This window comes from Phyllostomus discolor, chromosome 14 (genome assembly GCF_004126475.2).
Source record: "Phyllostomus discolor isolate MPI-MPIP mPhyDis1 chromosome 14, mPhyDis1.pri.v3, whole genome shotgun sequence".
Lineage (NCBI taxonomy): Eukaryota > Metazoa > Chordata > Mammalia > Chiroptera > Phyllostomidae > Phyllostomus > Phyllostomus discolor.
The window spans coordinates 12,527,944-12,544,751 of NC_040916.2; the positions used below are offsets into that span (position 1 = coordinate 12,527,944).

At 49.2% G+C, this 16,808-nt stretch overlaps 1 protein-coding gene across 3 annotated transcripts in view; it reads right to left on the reverse strand.

Annotated features, from left to right (window-relative positions):
- PTPN14 (protein tyrosine phosphatase non-receptor type 14) overlaps window positions 1–16,808 on the reverse strand; it is a 194,197-nt gene that overhangs the window by 70,642 nt on the left and 106,747 nt on the right. For all 3 annotated transcript variants that reach the window (XM_036015872.1, XM_028530898.2, XM_036015871.1), the window contains exons 5-9: window positions 14,658–14,725; window positions 8,660–8,730; window positions 7,629–7,716; window positions 3,548–3,636; window positions 595–682 (exon numbers count right to left, since the gene is read on the reverse strand). In XM_036015872.1, the coding sequence (XP_035871765.1) occupies window positions 595–682; window positions 3,548–3,636; window positions 7,629–7,716; window positions 8,660–8,730; window positions 14,658–14,725 (404 nt within the window). The remainder of the gene's footprint in view (window positions 1–594; window positions 683–3,547; window positions 3,637–7,628; window positions 7,717–8,659; window positions 8,731–14,657; window positions 14,726–16,808) is intronic.

Here is a 16,808-nt window from a genome sequence, read left to right on the forward strand (position 1 = left end):
CGTGGCATTGAGGTTATGCTGATGGACTGGAGGGTCTTCCCACAATTCCAAACCAAGTGCTTTACAAATGAATGAATGAGTGAATGAATCCAGGGAGAGCACAGAATGAATGAACATCAGGCATCATTAAATGAGTGGCAGAGAAATGCATGAACAGCTTGGGCTCTCAAGGAAGCCCTCAACAGAAGGACAATGGCTTGCTTGAGTTCAGATGAGGTTTGGGCTACGAGGAGGGAGAAAATCCAGGTCAGCCAGCAAAAGAAAATGCCACGTGATAGCCTCAGGGGTCACGTAATGAGGGCTGCAACCAGAGCGCTGAGGAATGCGGCCAGCCAGGCAATGCGACCCATCACCAGTAAGGCAGGTGGAAGAACTCAGGTGCAAGAATCAGTACTCAGCTTGGAAAGGAGGCATGTTGAACATGAAATCACTACCACCATCCTGAACAAGTCACGACAGCACTGGGCAAGTGCTGGAAGTTTTGGTGCAATAGAATTTTCTCTCAAGGTATGAGAAGCAAGGAAAGGATAGTATGAGTTGAGAAGTTCAAGAGCAAGCCGCCTGCCAGACCCTGCCTTTGTCCACGTGGCTTACCGTGTGAAAGAGCACAGTCTCTTCTTTGTTGATGAGCTCCACCAGAATGGTCGACTTGTTATGAGTGATATTCCCCAAATCATTCCACCTGGTCAAAAGAAAGGCGACAAGTTTGCCCCCAAATGGTCCATGCATTAATGAATCCACACAGGAGGGTCCCTGCCTACTGCTGAGTCTAATTTTATGCATGACCATTTAGCTGCATTTTTAAAAGCTGAATGTTCCTTCTCACAGGCTTAAAAGTACAGAAAATGCAACATGCATCTATTTAAATAGCTAAAAATCCTATGTAAACTATATCTAGATACTGTTGTTGGTGAAGTTTCCTTTCTGACTAGTAGGAGGAAAATTTGCAAGGCACTTCTTCTGCCTTTTTTTACACGTTTTCACAATGACGAAGTATTTCTCGTGATCCCGGCTTTCAATGATGGAAGAACACATTATTTGAAGTTCATATGTTCCCGGAATCTAGGCCGAAGAACCCACATAGAGTCTGTGTTGTAATGCACGTTACTGATTGCATCACCTAGGGAAAATGCCTAGGAGGTGTTTCATGTGCCTACATTTTTGTGAACTAAACACACACATCCTTCTCCTTCCTCAAGGAGACCTTATCCTAAAAGGTGATACACAGAAAAAACCACCAGACAAGGGGAAGGAAGCTGCTGCTGCCCATGCTGCTTGGAGCCAATGTCTAACCGTCTCTCACTACTGCCTACCCTGCACTCTGTGCACCAGCCTCTAATGCCTGCCCACTGACTTCACCCCCTCATGCTTTTACTCATTACACTTCCACCTCTGCCCAGGTGATCCCTTTAAGACTCAGCTCAGGAGCTACCTTCTCTAGGAAGCCCTTCCTCATCCCCAACCACCCACGTGCCAGGAAGGAACCTGGTGTCCTCCTCGGTCAGTTACGACACTGCATGACAGTTGCTTACTTCTTGATTAGGTCTCTAACAAATCCAAACTAGGCTACAGGCCCCATGCCCTGGGTAGAGATTCTGCTTTCTTCATGTCTGTATTCCAAGCACTGAGCCCCGTATCTGGCACACAGCACACACTAAATGTTTGCTGGAAGAATTAAACCTAATAATATTGCTTCCCATCTGTACAGAGTACAGTTCTTTGTGGTTCTGAGGCAGAGAAGGCACCTACTTTGGAGATGAGGCAATTCAGGCACAAATGAGTACATGACTTAGCCACATCCACTCTGCCCAGCGGGGATGGATGACTTCTATACCTGGGGCTTCCAGCTTTTCCTCCAGTCACCTTTCTGTGACACCAGCACCAACTGTGCTTACGTACATCTGCCGGGGCCACACTGCCTACAGGTGCTCGGCACAGCTGTCTGCCAACTTCAAACCCCATCAGATCACATCTACATGGCCTCATACCCCATGCTTCTCAGTGAAGGTCTCCAGAGAAAAAAAGCCGTTTGGTTTCCCCTGGCTGCATGCCTTCAAGTCAATTGCCAAAACCCTGAATCTACACCTCACTGCACCGTATGACTTCACCTAGTGGCATGATTCGTATGACATCATAGGAGAGAAAAATCCCCACCTTGTAAGGGGTTTCATGAGAAGTACTAAAGGAAGAGGTTTGGAAGCAGTTTCTAAGGAAACTGCACAGATCCTGGGAGTGGCTTATGATCAGCAAACTTTCAAATTGCTGTTTTCTTCTCCAAGGCACTGATTCAGCTATGGAGAAATCACCACCGCTATCTTGAAATCAGCCCTGGGCATGTACTGGAGAGCTATCAGTTCAATGGAATATTTATTCTCTCATGCCATTGCCATGGAGAACTGTGTAGGGCCAAATGCCTTGAGAGCTTTAAATGGGCATAAAGTTTTACAGTTACAACTCTGTACATATTTCTACGTTTTACTCAATTAATCTGTACTTTCTTGTAGGTAAATGGAGTTGACAAAATATGTCCAAAAAGAAAGTTTTTTTCTGTAACCCCAAAGACCTCTCTCCCCACTCACGCTTCAATAATGCCTCTATTCAAAGGGCGAGAGAAAATCAAGGACAAAAATAATGGCAGGGTGGGGACCGGGGGTGGGCGGGAAGGCCAATCAGGAAGTTTTCGGTGGGAACAGTTTCTCAATGTGGCCAGCAGCAGCTGCTGACCCAGAGAGTACGTAGCTGGCCGAGGTTCACTTCCAGAAGGCGGACTGTGCTTTTTCTCTAAGACCTGTCTTTGATCTCCTGCCCAAACGCACGACTCCACCCATCTGATGCACACACACTAAAGCTGTTCTTCCAAAAACCACAGGCCCTAGAGTTCCTGGTAAATAAGAGCAAGCACGCACATTTGTTAGGTCATGGACACTACCTGGAATCTGTGGGTACAAACAGAAAGCAAGCCCACCGACATGTAATCAAGGGGGCACTTGGGCATGCCCCTCATGTCAAATGGAAAAGAGGGTTAAAGGGTCAAAACAGTCCAGAGTCCTTTATAACAAATTGTTTGCTTTTTTAAAACACACTCACAAGGAATCAGAGTTTGTGAATATAAAGACCAGTCTGCATTCTCCTAACACCTGTGGTTAGGCAGAGGGTGCAGGACAAAGGGGGGGGGGGCGGTTTGAATTTAATGACTGGTCATGGGTATCCCAGCAAAGGGAATCAGCAAGAGATGCCTGGAGAGCCTGTTTTCAACCAGGCTTGTAAAACTTACTCCTCTTAGTCCCTGTTCTGGACAAAGTACTTTCTGGCATCAGGTGGGGAGCAGGCTTCCCCCATCGCCCCCCACCCCCAAAAACAGGCTCCCAGGGGAAGAGATGAATTTCTCCAAATCTGCTTAAATCCCAGAGAGCTGACATTCACTGGGTTGAGAAAAGCTCAGCTCTGATCGATGGCCTGACTCAACTCATTTGTCCAACTCTGATGTTCAGTGGGTTTTTCTAGAGTCCCTCAAAGAGAAAAAAGGAGAAAAGGCAAGTAAGGCTACCTGTGTATTACTGCTTGTCTTCCGATTCTGTTTCTCACGAAAATTCCCATAAAGAAAATGCCCAGGTGCACACCGTTTCCATGATTGTCCTGTACCAGATCAAGAAAAGACAGTCGTGAGGATGCAGATCACTAGTGAGCGTGAGTGGGCTGGCAGCGCCCAGCACTCTGGCCCCCGCAACCCGTGGGGACCACGCCCCCTTTCTCGCCCACCGATGGAACGAGTCACAGGCAGCATCACAACACAAGACATCGGACACTGAAGGGACACACCTCACTGCACATCATATGTATTATTCGTATATATTTTCCTTTTTCTCAATTTGTCACGACATATATTCTGTTTTACAGAACTTTAGGTTTTGAGGGGTTTTTTCAGCACTTTAGATTTTCCCTTTCCCAATCATCTACGGGTATCTCGTTTTATCTTAGTGTTTGTTTCTTAAATCAAAACTGTGCGTGCACACAGCTTCATTATGTATGCACATTACATACGTGCAATTATATACGCACATAGTTTGAAGAACTGTGTTTCCTTAGAGCTTGTTTAAAACAAGTCGACAGCAGGCCTGGGCCCACAATTTCCTTTTCCTTGAAGGCATCACCTTCCATGCTTAAAGCCCTACTGTGTGCCTTAGATGACCCGCCTGAGCTTGGCTTTCTACTTTAGAGCCTCATGGCTATCAGTTCTGGGGAATTTTCCCGAATTACCACCTCCTGTCCCCTCTGTTTCCTCCTTTGAAAGCTCCTGTGAAGCCCTGGCTGGTAGCTCAGTGGATTGAGCGCGGGCTGGGAACCAAAGTGTCCCAGGTTCGATTCCCAGCCAGGGTACATTCCTGGGTTGCAGGCCATAACCCCCAGCAACCGCACATTGATGTGTCTCTCTCTCTCTCTCTCTCTCTCTCTCTCTCTCTCTCTCTCTCTCCCTCCCTTCCCTCTCTAAAAAAATAAATAAATAAATAAATAAAATCTTAAAAAAAAAAAAAAAGAAAAAGAAAGCTCCTGTGATGCAGAGGTCGGACATCCCAGCTGTCCCTCTAGTTTTGTTTTCTGCCTCCCACGTGCCGTTCGTTTTTTTGGTGAGATTTTCTTAATTTTATCTTCTAATCTATTCTGTTCTCCATTTCTGATATCATACTTTTCATTTCTGAGAGTTTCCTTTTCTGAATGTTCCTTTTTAAAAGGGATCTATTCCTTCAAGGAGGTTGCATATATTTCTCCCTGAGGCTCACAGGACAGTGGTATTCCGGGCAGGGGGTCCTCCACCCTGCAGGGTCTCTGTCTTCCAGGCTTTGCTCTCATTGCATTGGCCTCTGTCACTCCTACCAGGGCACCATGTAGCCTGCTGCTCGGCTGCCTATTCACAGTCCAGAGGGGGGCGCTAAACACCGACTGAGAGCTTTGTGAACGTGGACGGGGCCTGTGCACTGCAGACCTCACCGCCTACCATCTGCTGGGCCAGGTACTGGGGAGACTCAGGTGTCTAATCTTCAGTCAGGTGCTTCCAACCTCCTGCCTGGGAGAACATACCCTGGCCACCCGCGTTCTGGACAGCAGAATGGGAATGAGGCTCCACATTCAGTGAATGAACTGTCACTCAGCCCCGTGCGTTGGCTGAGGGGACATGCTCTTTGTGCAGAGAGAGGAAGGCCATGCACGTCTGGGCCCAGCATGGAAAGAAGGCCCTCAGCGTTCCTCAGAATTCTGATCCCGTTTAAGACACCAAGACAACACGCAATGCCCCCTTCTCAGGGATCTCTTCTCCACCCACCTGCCAAAGCTAACGTTAGAACAGGAGCTTTCCAGCAGGGTGGGCAAAGGTGAGACGCTGCTGCCGGCCGGAGCAGCAGGGGTTAGGAGAGAAAGAGCTGGGAAGGAAAGAGGGTGCCTTGTCACTACGAGCAGTGAAGAGGGGAGTTGCATGGCCGAAAAATGTGCATGGGAAAGGAAGAGAGGTGGAGTGGAGACGGGAAGAGAAAGGAACATTCTGTGGAAAGGCTTCCCTGGGCGCTCTGCCAGCAGATCGGGGCAGAAGTCCGGTGGTGATGGGGGCACAGGAAGGAGCGGATCACCAGGGCGGGGCAGTGGAAAAATCTCAGGGCGGATGCCCGAGGCACTGCACGGGTTCAAACTGAAGGGCTCGATGTGCAGTTTAGCTCGGGGGCAAGGCTCCGGACCGTGTCCGACTCATTCCGCAGCACCCTCCCCAAGTCCGGGAGCGCTGACCATACAGGTGTGTGTGGGCGAGGAGGGCACACCTGCCAGGAAATAGACTGGTACTCCTCCAACCTTGAGAACTTTTGAGGGCTCACTCAGGGAAAAGCCCCATGGAAATGTTCCTCCACAGGACAAATCCACCACATCGGGGTTCTGTACTGTACTTGGTCAGGAAGGCCCCGAACTTGCACCCTTTCCTGTCTGCTCTCCCACCACCTCAGTGCCAACCCACCCCGCATCCCGGGGCTGCCAGGAATGCTGTGGTCTGTTGGTGGTCACCTTAGTCACGGACAGATATGTGCAGGGAAAGAAACAAAGAACAAAAAGAAGCCCAGCTAACTTACGCCCACGCGCAGTGAGTCAGAAATGCCTGCCTGCCCACTCAGGGTAAGGTATAGGGTCCTCCTTGGCCTCTTCCCACTAAAGAACACGCTAGAAAGTGCATCAGAACCGAGCACAGTGGATTTCAACACTATCTCCACTGCCCCTCCTTCCCACGATTCAGAAGGACTAGAAACAAAACAAGCAAATGACCACCACAACAAAACCCCGGACTCCCAGGGACCGGAAGTCAGTTTCCTAGAAGTGGAGAAGAGTTTACTCTGTTTGCATGACCCAAAGTATCGTGACGATGCACGGACCGCTGAAACGCCAGTGGGATGCAGATGGCTTCCAAGGCATTATTGCTAGGAAAATGGACCACAGCCCTCTGAAGGGCAGCTGTTAGAGAAGCAAAAGAAAATGAAACAAATCTGGAAAAGGGCCAGTTCCCCGAGCTGCGGCCACCCTGCTCCGTGCTACTTGATGGGCACCGGGCAGCTCCCCGTCAGGCAAATTGCAAATGCGCGATGGAGAGGGGGCAGAACACTCAGCAAACAGCCAGCGGAGCCAGTCTGCAGGGCAATGTCCACGATGAGACGGCAGGTGGCTCCCAAATTGCCGAAATGTGCCAGCTGCTTTAGGTTTCTGATAAAAAGCTGTCCTCTGTAAAGCTGGTCCTCAGCAGAGAGAGGAAAATGAGTTTGCATTATGGGCTCAGCTCTATAAACGCCCATGCACTGTGACCCCCCCCCCAACCACACCCACTTCAGGAGGGGGGTTTGGGGCAAAGGAAGTGACATGCTGTGACAGTTTCCTGGGCGTAGCTTCCAGAAAACACCGGAGGGGCTGGAAACCCGCAGGACTGGAGAAATAAAGCGTGGTGGCATAAGAAAACATTTCATTCTGCCCTGGCTGGCATAGCTCAGTGGATTGAGCACGGACTGGGAAGCAAAGTGTCCCAGGTTCGATTCCCAGCTAGGGTACATTCCTGGGTTGCAGGCCATAACCCCCAGAAACCGCACATTGATGTTTCTCTCTTTCTCTCCCTCTCCCTCTCTCTCTCTCTCTCTCTCTCTCTCTCTCCCCTCCCTCCCCTCCCTAAAAATAAAAAAAAAAAGAAAAAAAAAGAAAACATTTCATTCTCTGTCAGACACCGTCTGTGTCGGCTTCAAGAAGAGAAGAGGAGGCAGGTACAGGGAAGAGAACAAGGGGTTAAGGTCTTCACTAAGGCACACGTGACTGGGCTCCTTGTCCCCGCGATGAGACTGGACGTGTGCCTATCCCTTTCCTGCACAGGATGGGCTGGTGCTTGGTACTCACTCCGGCCAGCTGCCTACAGAGACATTCTTCTGCTGAAGTCGTGGAAAACTTCAAAATCTCTTAGTTACAACAAAAATGTTTGCTTTACTAGAGTAAGCTGGACTTGCCAGCTAATCCCCGGTGGCAGTGAGAAAGCCAAGCCAGTGTGGCCTGCTGCTATCAACCCTGGTTTTCCGAACGCCCTTCCCAGGAGGCTGAAGCAAGGCCAGGCCCGGGGAGGCTACCTTCACGGGGAAGATTTCCTGTCCAAATCCATCCAAACGCTCCACTTCGTTGATGTACATCAGCTCAGCTTCGGCTGGCGGGATTCCACTGAAATCAAAAGGCAGCAAAGGAGGAAACAGTTAAGGGCAAACCAAGTCAGGGGGAGATCCCACCCTGTGCGTGGCGCATTCCAGAGCTGCGGTTTGCGGGCAGCCCTGGGAAAAGCAATCATCACCCAGCTGTGAGAGCCCCGTGCATCACTGAGTAATTCATAAACAGTAGCCCTTTGCTCACCAGGGAATAATAAGAGGAAGGTGAACCATTTCATGAAGAGCCACAGCCCTTTAAGGCCTAAATAATTATTCCAGACATCCCTAAGAATAATGCAGCCTGCTTTTAAAGAATAGTTTTTCCCCTACCTGGGGGGTAAAAAATCACAGCCACTAAAAAGAAAAAAAGGAAAAAAACAAGACAAAGTTGATGCGGATGATATTCTGGGAGCCGAGTGGCTGAGATGGGCGATGTCAGGAGCATTGCGTGGGTCTTCTGAGGTCGGGAGGGAAGGGTGTTTGTATCCCTGCCCCCAAGCGCTCGGTGCTTCCTTCAGTTACAGTCACCTGCCCCCCCAACCCCTGTGATGTTCACTGTCCCCCCCCAAAGTAGCTCTTTTACAACTTCACTCCAAACACACGCAACCCCAGGCTTCCCGGGCCCAAAAACAGATTTTTAGGAAGGTCATGGAGAAAAATTCCCCAGGCTGCCACCTCCACATGTGTGTGGGCTCTCTCTCTGCTATGGAAGAAAAAAAGGCAGGGCGGGGGCAGTCAGTCAAGGGAGGAAAAGAAAAAAAAAGCAGAAAGAGGAGGGAGGACAAATAGCACAAAGCTACACACACTTCTCACAGCAGAGCTGAAGGACAGGCTGGAAGAAGTGAAACTGTGTTGACTCAGGCCCAGGACTGGGGGGTAGGGGCCAAGAGCCTCCTGCCTCAGACAGGACAGGGCTTCAGCTTCCTGCGGGGCCCGGGGTCCCTACCCTCCGCCCGTCTTACCTGTGGGCTTTGTGCTCTTGGGCGACCTTCTGCGTCAGCTCCTCCAGGACAGCCTCTTCCAGGGCCAAATCCTATCACAGCAGAAAGCGGGTGAGGCCATCCGCCGGTGTGCTGGCTTCTCCACACCGCCCTCCTTCGCCCCCCACCTCCTCCACCTCCCCTGCACTCCTTCGAGTGGAGGGTTGTGATTTTAGGACTGGGGGCTTAGGTTCCCTTTTCTGACGAGGCTCTCCACTGTCACTCGGACGACTTCAAGGCATTTTGAGGGGTTGCCACCCAAAGTCTTCAGCGTCGGGAATAGCTTTTATTCATTCACTTGGTTCTTCCCTATCTGCCTGCCTCTCAGACTCAACTTTATTAAAAATGCTTTCTGAGCACTGATGTGTTTTGAATGGTCAGGGACAAGGCAGATGAGTTCCCAAACCATCATCCCTTCAGAGGCTGAGCCTAGGAAGGGACTATGCCTGGCCGTCTTGTCCCCCGATACAACACCAGCAAGCCAAGTCAGAGCCACTGGCCCACTCAATGCCAGCATGACGGAGCCTTGGGAGCTGAAGGGGCCAGGATGGCTGCCATGCGTCACGGCAGCTCTGTAAGGTAACAGCTGCGTGGCTGACCCGCTGGTGTCCCCACCACCTGAGTCTGAGCCCCTGGGACCAGGGGCGTGGCAGCTCCCATAGGATCAGCGCCAAAGGCACACCTCTCCCCACTACACCCCTTCAGAGACGGAAGGAGTCTTTACCGGGCTGGTAAAATAAACATTTACCAGCAAAGCTCAGTCAGGGTTGGAGAGATGGAGTCCCTGGAGGAACAAATCCTAGACAGGGAGACCAGAGCAACCGGTTCCGGAGACACTGACAGACAGTGATTCTAGAGCCAGTGGGGGCCCCGGGGAGGCTCAAGCCACAGGGCCAACTGCTGCCACCCGGCCCAGCAGGGGGGAGGCTGCAGGTGTGCGCCGTTTTCCCCTGAGCTTCAGGAGGCAGTGTCAGAGGGGGTCCTGCGCTGTGCGTGTGTCCTGGGGAGGCGACTCTTCCACGTGGTGTGCAGGCGATGTCTGCACAGGAAACATCTAGAATGCTTCGTGCCCTCGATTCCACAACGCTGCTCACGTAAAGATCATGTCCAGTTTAACAACTTTTCACCAATGAAGCACTGCCTTCCAAAAGGCATACCTCAAAACTACAAGCAATATCCCGTCTCAAGGTGCAAAAAGGAAAAGGAGTCTATTTTTTTAGAGCTGAAAAATGGGAGCGTAACCATATACTGGGAATTCTTCAGCTCTGCGGATGGTCACGAGAAACCTTAGAGAAGATGGAGGGAGTTACTAGCAGGTCTTACTTCTCATGTGTTAACTGATTAATTTGCGGTTTCCTGTTTGGCCATCCATTGAAATGAGTCAAGGCCATGATAAGAACTAAGCGCAACGTTTTCGGTTGTATGTTGTGGAATAATAACAAAGATACCACTCGGCTTAGGTTCAGCTGTGTGTGTTTGTGCATCTAGGCACTGACACACACACAGTGTGTAGCAGTGACAACCCAACACTGATTTGGAAAAGCTAATAAAAGGCATGTGGCAACAGAATAAGATAAAAAAAGGCTAAGTGAAGATCAGAAAGTGCTCCTTTAAACCTCTGCTTCCTGCTGGGAAAGCAGGACACGCCCACAGCTGCCCCTCGGCTGCCTCTGTCATTCAGCAGCCTCACTCCGGGCCCGGGCCTCCCGGAGGCACCTGCCCCGCCACGGCCCGCCAGTGGCCCCGCACCAATGAAAAACGGCCGCGTGCATGCCCGTGCACAGCCGCACACCTGTGCGGCGCCCTGTGTACTTAACTTTGTTCTTTTCTCTGCTGCAGAAATGCCATTTGACAAATTCGGTTAGTTTTTGAGATCAAACACAGCCATTCATCCCATCTGCCCTCCCCCTCCAAAGGAATGCATTCTTCTCTTTGAAAGGTCCTGTGGACCCAAGCAGGAAGTTTACGACCTGCCATGGTTCCCCGCTGCCTACTCAACCGGGTCAACACCTGGCCTGGCGCTCAGAGCACTCTGCTGTGACCCAGCCTTCCCTGCCCCTCTCTCAAGGGCTCGAGGGCTCAGGCAAACCCCTCTTCCTGAGACAGGCTGCTTTTCCATCTCCCCGCACACTCGTGCCGACCCCTCCTGGGAGGACCACCCTGACCCATGACATCACCTCATATGAAATGTCACCCCACACTTTGGGATGCTTCTCAGCTACCATTCCTGGGGCAGGGCTTCCCTGTTCCCCCTGCCGGGTCCACCTCTTCCACTGAGCCTCTATTGGAGCCCTGACCTGGTCTGCCTGCCTACGTCCTCCATACAGAGTTATTTCACACTCATCATACACTCCCTGCCCACGTCTCCCTCCCTCTCCTGGATTCCAGGCACCCAAGGTCATCTGTTCTTCTCCGTATCATTTCTGGGACCTGTCACCGAGCTTTTACACGATGGAGCTCATATAAACTTGCAATATACAGTAAGTGATCCATAAATGTGTATTAAGCTCAACTCAATATGCCACGTGTAAGTTTCATTATTGTCAAATGGGAGTTTTTAATCATGCAAAGCTGCTTGACAGTCGTGTGCACCATCTGCCTGGCCTCTGTCTGCTTACATTTCGAGATGCATAGACTGTTGTAACCGGGAAAGCACACTCTTCAGCATCCCTGTCCCTGCACAATGGAGGCGGAGAAATAATGCTAGAGTAATAATGACAATGACGATGATGATGACGACGATGACGACAACGAAATAAACTCACTGAGAGTCTGCCACTTGCCAACTTAAGTACTTCATGGGCATGCTCTCCTTTCATCCTCAATCAAAGTAGGCTTGTTATCCTCCTTTTTAGGTGAAAATATGGTTAAATAACTGGCCCAAGTTCATACAGCCAGTAAGGGGCAGAGACAGGACATGGGCACAGAGTGCTTGAGCCTTGTCCTCAGAACCTCCTGACCACAGGCCACAACGTGTCCAGCATGGGGGAGGGGGTGTGGAAGCTACATGGCCAATGGCAATGGCCTAGGAATGCACGTGATTCAGATGTGCACCCTGATGTCGGCTTCTGCCCGGCACCGTGGGTGCTGCCCCACGGAACTGCCTGCGATGCCGCGAACCGTCTGTATCCGAGCTTTCCAGCACAGCAGCCACAAGTAGCTTGTGCTATTGAGCGCTTTAAATGTAGCTGATGCAACGAAGGAACTGAGTTTTACATTTACTTAAACTTTAATTGATTTAAATTTGAGTGTAAGCAGCCTCGAGTCACTAGCAGCTACCACCCTGAAGAGGAAAGTTTTATATGCGAGAATGACATGGATATCTGTCTGTCCGTGGCGGGATTTAACAAGGCCTACGCTGCTTAAATGTCTGATTTGCTCAGAGCTCAGTGGAGCTAGTCTCACTCTGAAAAAGTATGATTCACAAAATAACTCCTTCAGTGTCTCGTACTTTAACCTGTCAAGGCATTTCACCACCTACAAACTCATAAATATCACCCAAGCCTGATCTCTGCTTAAAGGCTGTGTGATAAAGATGGTTGATGAGGACCCTGGCTGGGAAGATCAGTAGGTTAGAGTGTTGTCCTGATATACCAAGGCTGCAAGTTTGATCCCCAGCTAGGGCACAGACAAGAATCAACCAATGACTGCATAAATAAGGGGAATAACACATCAATGTTTCTCTCTCACCCTCCCTCTCTCTCTCCTGCCCTCTTCTTCTCTCTCTTAAATCAATAAATTAAAAAAAATTTTTTTTAGCCCTGGCTGGTGTGGCTCAGTGGATTGAGTGCAGGCCTGCGAGCCAAAAGGTCACCAGTTCAATTCCCAGTCAGGGCACATGCCTGGGTTGCAGGCCAGATCCCTTGTAGGGGCACGTGAGAAGCAACAACACATTGATGTTTTTCTCCCTCTCTTTCTCCCTCCTTTCCCCTCTCTCTAAAAATAAATAAATGAAATCTATAAAAAAATTTTAAAGACCATTAATGAGAGAAAGGTAAAATTGTGAAAAATTACCAACCTAATTCATTGCCTCCATTTGAGACCAAAAAAAAAAAAGCACATGGTCTGAAATTCTCAAGTATGAGCTTCACACTTTCCTCCTACCAAGCACCCTAAAAAATATCCTGACTGTTCAGGGGAGCTTTGGAGAGGTGAGATATGTTGATTCAAGCATGTGGACACTAAATCCCGTGAAGAATTTCTGTGCTAAGTAATAGGGTTTAAACTGAAGTTGATGTAATTGGTGGAATAATAAAGAATAAAAGAGAACAGACCCAGGACATAAAACTGCTGTCTCCTTAGAGGGAAAAAGCACAAGGGAAGAGCTGCTCGTGCAAAGTCAGACATCGTGCAGCATCTCCTAACCTGTAAGAATAAGGTCGGCCGTCGACCAACTTAAATCTATCCCATGCACTGACTCTGGGTAACAATGGCATCCTCACTTCTCCTAGTCTCTCAAAACCTCGGGTGTCACCAGACACCCGACTCTTTCCCAGATCCACAGCCAATCAGCCACCGAGGTCTGCCCATTTTACTTCCCAAACATCTCTCGCTTTGCTCTCACATTTTTATCTTCACTGCTGATACGCAACTGGCATCTCTGACCCAGAACACCACAGAGATTCTCATCCGACCTGCTCCCACAAATGGTCTCAATGCTCTACTCCGGCAGCGCTCCAAGTGAGGGGTCTGCAACCCCCTGGATGGAGCCCACGCCGTCTAACTCCCCAGCTGTTTCAGTCTCATCGGCCGCCTTCAGGGCCCCTCTAGCATGCCTGAGTGACCGACCGGCCGGTGGACTCTTACGCAGTGATGCAAATGCATGCCACCTTGCCTCCGCTCCTTGCCTCTGTCTTGATCGTTCCTTGTTCCCTCCCTGCCGGCAGTCCTGCCCATCCTGTTACTCACACACTAACCTTTAATCCTTCCATAATCCCCCAAGGACATGTAACCCTCTCCCTACATAAAATCCTGATGTGCTTTAATACACTTGACCTTGTGTTTGGATTTTGCAAACTTCCGACTGACTCAACCACTCTTTGTCTGCCTGAGAACAAGCACTGTTTCTTGTATAACTTCATCCCCCGGGGGCTTAGTTACCCAGGTCAGAGCTTCGGGCCAAGCAGTTGATCAAAAAATATGTGTTGAGTGATTACGATTTCCAAAATAAGAGCCAGAAATGTCGGCCTGGGCAGAGCTCTCCCCTAACAGGGCTTTTCAGCTGTTTTAATCCTTCTTTGTCAAAACTCTTCTCATTTACCCCAAAGCTACCAAAAAAACAAACAATCAAAAACTCCCCAGGGATTAAAGCCTCGCCTCTTCCCTAGCTCAACGCAGGAATGGACGTTTTACTTCGTGGCTCATTCAAGACTGTGACGAGCACAGCCCGAGTGCGGGACGGCAGTGGACAAGGCAGAGAGGGCTCTGGCTTGAGGAACACGAGGCTGACATTCTAGCTGCAAGACACACAGAGAGGCTGAGAGAACCAGTTGGGCTCCTGGGCGCTCTCACGCACACACAGCAAAGGTGGTGATCTGCAGGACAGTGTTGGTGGTGGGGGCGCATCACGCAGGTGGTCACGGGGAAGAAATGTGCCAAGGAGGTGGCCTTTCAATCAAGACCCAAATGACAAGTCACAGGAAGGTCTAGGGCGGAGCGTTACACGCAGAGGGAACCACGGACACCAGCTCTGGCGTCAGGAAGGAGGAGAGCTGTGGCACTGGAGGGTAGTGGTGGTGGCACTGGTGGTGTCATGGTGGGGCGGCGGCGCTGGGGCACAGGCAGGGAAGTGACTTGAACAGGTGGGAAAAGACATCTTTACTTTTCCAGTGTTTTACAAAATGTGTCCGTACTTTATAAACTCATGGGCTTTCCTCCCCAGGAAATAAGTGTGTGTAAAATACTCTAAGATTTCGAAAAAAAATTTTTTGACACTCAAAGAAGGTAGAAAATGAAGTAAGAAAAAGCAAGTTATACTTACCATAGGAAACAACACATATTCCCTGAGGAAATCTTGAGAATCAAACTGATTATAGTCTCCAAAATCAGCTGAAAAGAAGAGAAGAGGGAAGGGGGCAACAATTTCATTTTCTCTATGAAACTAAAGGCGGGATGAAATCGGGCGGACTTATCGTCACATTTACCCCTCGCACGGCACCCCACCTCTGCGCAACTGTGAACCGACACAGGCCACGGTGTGTTCGATACTGTTACCGTGTTTACCTAGCAATGCTGTCAACAGCGGCCCTTGAGTGCCGCTACGCGATTTTCTAGGAAGAACGGGGGAATTTGAAAGTGATTCCTAAGCTATTTTTACCATTTAAACCAAACCTATATTTATCTTCCTATTACATACACATCAGCACAGGTCTTAAGAATGCCTGCCAAGGGGACTTTCTAACTCGAGGCTCCTTCAGAGAAGTGCGGAGCCAAACCCATCTGTGTCTCCTCATGTATGTGCAGCTGGAAATTCCCGCTGTGAATCACCCTTGGCGAGCAACCCTGCAAAGCTGTACCCCTCCCACCCAATGTCTTCACGGGGTGCCAGACGCCGAAAATTCTGTGTCTTCCCATTCCCATCTCACTGTGCTGCGTCTGAGCCCACGCAAAAGGAACACGGTGAGCCCCTATCATAGGTCTACACATCTCTTGCTTCTGACTCCCCTTGCTCTCAAAAAAAAAAAATCACAGTGGCATGAAAATTCATTGCTTGTCAAAAATTAGCATCGTGTAGAAATTGGTTCAGGCGCCTTGAAGGTAACAAGAGATAAAGAATCCAGCAGAGGGGCATGGCCGAGAAGGCGGAGACGCACATAACGAACTACCAGCCCGGGGAGGCCTCGGGAGCGGCGAAGGTGACACGCTCTGCCGGTGTTCGGGAACGGTCATGAGTTGCCATATTTCATCACGGCGTCTATCTGTGCTGATGTGTCTTCCTAACTGTCCAGTGAGGGTCTCGGGAAAAGTGTTCTGCAGATATTACAGCTAGAGCAGGTTTCAGTAGGCTGAAGCGCTAGCTTCAAGGACCCAATGAGAAGGGAATCGAGAGTAAGTTCACCAACTTCCTTCAGCCTGTAGCTATCACCAGGGTCTCCCCCAGTCCCGAGTGCCCGCAACAAGCCTGATGGCTGAAGAGTAAGAGCAGGGAAAGGGAGTGAATAACGTGAACGCAGTAGAAAGCTTTTTGAAAGGAGAAAGACCCAATTGGAAGATGAGGGGCCTACTGGATGTATCTTCTCTCTTCTTCCTGTCTGTTTCCAGTATTTTAATGATTTTCCGTTGTAACCACGGACCATTCCGTCACATTGTTCCGGGCCCTGCTCCTTCCCTTTCCGGTCTTTAAGTGGACAGATGGGATACAATGCATTACTGTCCTTCCATCCACAGGGTAACAATGGAAGCGAACTAGGAGTTACACAGCCAACAAAAATCACTAAACTGCTAATACCCTGGAATGAAAGAGGTCAAGGGAAGGCTTCCTCTATAAACATTTCAGAACCCAGAAGATTCAACTGCAGTTCAGAGTTTGGGATGGGAAGTTCAATTCACAGCTTCTACAATAACAGCCCACACAGCAAGGGCTCAGCAGCTGACAGGCTTACATTTGGAAGTTAACTGATTTTAAAGAAAATAATGGCTGAAAGGAAAACATGTTTGTCTTTAAGAATTATATTTTTATCTTGTTTTGAAAAGGACTAAAAATGATTAAGCTATCGCTCAATAAAGATTAATGTAGAGATATATGTAAAATTAAGTAGCATTATGTTATACAAATATATGTAAAAATATGTGTAACAATTTAGAGAAGATAAAAAAGTTGCCCGACAAGCCTAAGCAGGATAGATCGAAAGATAAATTTAGTCGAATGTTTGTTTGTTGCTTCACATTACAACTGGGCACTTTAAATTTCTCTCTTTAACTGTGTAAGAATAAGTGACACTCTGATGTTGAAAGCTAACACACTTGAAACTGATGTGAAAGCCACACGGTCATAGCATTAAGCCACAAAATATGACCACATTGGGTAGTGGAATAATTCTGAGAAAATGTCCCACAGACCCTGAAATGTAGCTTTAATTAAAGGCAGGATGGAAGCTGCTATTTTTTTTTTTTTCAAATAAAACGAAGGTCA